The sequence below is a fragment of the Neltuma alba genome, unplaced genomic scaffold (assembly GCF_004799145.2).
Source record: "Neltuma alba isolate B1F8T4 unplaced genomic scaffold, ASM479914v2 tig00010580_pilon, whole genome shotgun sequence".
In the NCBI taxonomy this organism is placed as follows: domain Eukaryota; kingdom Viridiplantae; phylum Streptophyta; class Magnoliopsida; order Fabales; family Fabaceae; genus Neltuma; species Neltuma alba.
Genome location: NW_021635445.1, coordinates 591361 through 595000, shown reverse-complemented (window position 1 = coordinate 595000; position 3640 = coordinate 591361). Strand labels below are relative to the sequence as shown.

Genomic DNA, 3640 nt, shown 5'->3' with positions numbered 1-3640 from the left:
TCGTCTGTTATTTTTCCGGCCCCAGGGGAGTTTACTCAACCCATTCCCCAGTCTTCCGCACTGCTCAAGTAAGTGTGCGACTCCGTATGAGGACCTCCTTCCCTTCTGCCCACTCTCCGTTCACACGGTTCTCAAAGCAGAGGAGGAAGGGTGGGCAGCTGGTACCACGAGCCCTCTGTCCCACACATCTATCCAGAAGCAAGTGTAGTTCACCGGTTCCACCGAATGCTCCTATCTCTCGGCAAAGATCGTGTGAGTGTGCAGTTATGCTTCGGATGCTTCGCCATAGAATAGATCGACCCAGTTCCCGTTCTTTTCCGGTGCACTCGCTTTATATCTCCGACACACAAGGAAGGACGCGGTGGGAAGGAAGCAGCCCTAGCCTCTGTCCGGCCGATCATTCCGCTGGCATCTTGCATTCACGCCTCCGTTTGACTGCCGCTCGGGGATGTAGTTGTAGATACGTTAGTCTTAGCGGATCGTTGGCTCCACCAGTTATCTCCTTCTACGACATGCTGTTGTCGTCGCCATATTCCATATGTCACTTAGTCATCTCTGCCTCGCTGCGGGTCAGCACCTCCGAAAGAAACGGAGGACTTCATTCAGTGACTCCGCGATCGCCCTCTGAACGATCAGAATAAGGTAAAGCTTGAAGATAAGTTTTGTACTCTATTAATTTCTCAGTCCCTCTAGTCGGGTGGGCGCCGGCCGGTCTTTCGACCAGATCCCCCTAAAAACCGTACGTGCGGGTCTCCCCGCATGCGGCTCATGCCATTCGAGGTGGCCCAGCCCAGCATTCATTCGCAAATCCTGTAGTGAAATTGAGACTGCTCGACCTCGGAAGCTAATTCGCGTGTAGGCAGCGCTGTCTGTCGTACCGTTGACTCTATCTATTCATTGAATTCACTTTCTTTCATTTTTTATATAGGCTCGCTCTTGGCTTGGCTCGTTTCGTATACTCCACTCGTTCCCTCTTTTTCCAAGAATTAATGCACTTCCCCTTTACTGAAGACGGCCTTCTCTAATAGGGGAAAAGCCTTCCATTTCCGTCAAATGACCCGGCCTCCCCTGGCTCTTCCACCGTCCAGGCTCTCTTTCCTACCTATGCTATGCTCCCCCGGCGCAGGCCTACCACGCTTCGCGCCTGCGGCGTTTTCGCCGGACGGTCTTTGCCAGTAGTGCCATCCTCCCCGCTGGCTGTATGGGCGGGTTGTCCCTCGCTGCTGCGTTCTGTTAGGCTATGGATTACAGGAACAAATGTAGTTGAATGAGACAGCAGGCGGGTTACACGTTCCACTGTGCCGAGATGTGAGGTGCAGGTGGTGATGATCACCCCGGGGTATGCGCTAGCGCCCTTGACAGGCACTCCAGGACCCGCCAACGCTCATGAAAACCCGGGTCGGTCGGTCCTCCATTCATCTGACCGGAGGTGTGGATAACGAGGCCACCTTCACAACCTTCTCCCTTCTGTCCTTATGTTGTAGTAAGGTAGGGCGGTTCGCTTGAGTTGCTCAACCGCCCCTTAGCCCGGTGCTCATGACGCGCTACGGAACCTCCACCGTGCCGGGGGACCAAGCAGGGCATAGCTAGCGGCATAGGAGCCGACTCGGCGTCAGCGGCTTCGTGCCGCACTGGAGTGATCCAATATGTGGTTCCGCACGTTCCACCACTTCTCCGTTCATTTCCAATACTGATCGTGAAACACCATGAGCAGCAGGATGTTGAGGTCCGGAATTCGAAGTGAAATTTGTGATTTGCCCGTTCCTAGTCGTCATGGGAAAAAAGGAAGAAATAAGAAAGAGATTATTCCCTGAGAGCTTGTCCAGTACTACCAGTACCATAAATGCATCTCCTTCGCCCGCGCGCGATAGCTCTACCTGGCGTGCCGCCTTGCATGCAAGCGAAGCGCTATTGGCGGCAATAAATAGCTCACTGAGCGATGATTGATGCAGCCCCTACCTCTGAAAGCTGAAGTTGCAAATAGAAAATCTCATTTTTCCACCTTCCCTTGGGTATTCTATGTTAGCCCTTGTCAAATAAGCCTCTTATATGCTCAAAAAATGGAATTAGGGGGTTTCTCAAATTGATATTTTCTATAGTATTTGAGTTCATCTAGACTTGGATTCTGATCTATTAAAAACTGCTCCCACAAGAAGCGTAGGGCTTTTTCATGACAAGCTCCGGGCGGCAGCCCCGCTTCCAAAAAACGAGCTTCGACGAAGTGGATCATCTCGTCGATGACCCGTTTTCGCTCCCCCTCTAGCAGAAGGAGGGCGACGTACGGTTTCTCTTTTGGAATAGGCTGCTCTACTGTCTCAGAGGAATTATCCCCTGGGATAGCAGAGGGCTCCGTGGGGTTCGGATGAGACGGGCCCGCAACATTCCTATGCGTAGCTGGGTCCTCCCCTTGGTTGACGCTAGGTTCGGAGCCAGCCCCAGATGGAAACATCCAAAGAGGCATGTCTTCGAAAGTGAAGACGTCTTTCAAAAGAAGAGCAATGGCCAAGGCCAGACCGAGGAAGGAGATAGGGTACGAAGAGAGAAATTGACGCACAGTTGTAAACATGGATATCTTCAGTGTCAATAGGAATGAAGGACGAAGTCGAGGCATTGTTTCGCGATGTTCATGCTTCCTATTTTGCCATATCCATAACCCGGGGACAAGAAATTGCAATATTTTTGCCAGCTTTAGGGCACGAAAGGATTGGCTGGGGCTTCCGCGACACCCCTTGCTACTAGATGCGCAACTGCGCATCCTTCAAACCTAGTGACACTGACGAAATCGCCACCATTTGGAAAAGCCTGGGATCCCGTCCCCGGACGACTTTTAGAAATGGGGGTTTGTCAACTGTTGATTGTTCCAAACAGTGGTAGAACCTGGTGAACCGGGCGTAGTGTACTACTTCCTATCCTCTCCAACCAGTCGAGTCAACAACCCTCTCGCTTCGCTCGAGTGATTGAATACCTAAAGCTTAGAAAGAGCTTCCTCTAACAAGCAATCTCATACCTCTCCTTGTCAGTCGAGAGCTTCACGCCAGATGCTATTGAAATTCAAATTCTAACTGCTGCGCTTACGCCTTTTGTTCACACCAAGACCCGGACTGCTACCTCTGACTTTCATCCCTATCGGGAGTGGATTGACTGACTACTAAGACAGACTACAATTCAATCTTCAATCACGGAACACTTTCTAGATCTCAATATGCCATCTCATCACCATTTCTATCTCGATCTTAGCCGATCTCAGGTTGCTTAACCGATCTCAGGCTCTCCGGCCTCATTTCGAGGCACTAATGGAGAGCTCATTGGACCCGTCGCTTTCTCAATCGAAAAGAAAAACAGGCAAGATGAGAGCGCACTGCGATTCGATTATGTTCGTTCTTTCTCTATATACGCTATTTCTTTGAAATGAAATTGCTTGCTTGTGGTCAATGAACTCCATTCACAGCAGAATCAGAACTTGAATGAGATGCCTTGGCAGTGGCGCAGGAAGAGCATAGGGAGAGGATGAAGGCTTAGTTAGTGCTTGGGGAAAGGCTGAGGTACGATAGCGAGAGGTACGAAGTCGCTCGAGCGTCAGCTCGAGGGCTAATGGCTAACGTGCGCTCAGTCCCTTGCTTGTTCGGTCGAGCAACTACGT

General features: G+C 51.1%; 1 protein-coding gene across 1 annotated transcript in view; it reads left to right on the top strand.

Moving 5' to 3' along the window:
• LOC114757202 (uncharacterized) overlaps nt 1-671 on the top strand; it is a 1408-nt gene extending 737 nt beyond the window's left edge. The window contains 2 exon segments of the mRNA XM_028946203.1: nt 129-288; nt 291-671. Of these exon segments, the coding sequence (XP_028802036.1) occupies nt 129-288; nt 291-641 (511 nt within the window). The 3' untranslated portion in view covers nt 642-671.
• Nucleotides 672-3640: the final 2969 nt, after the last annotated feature.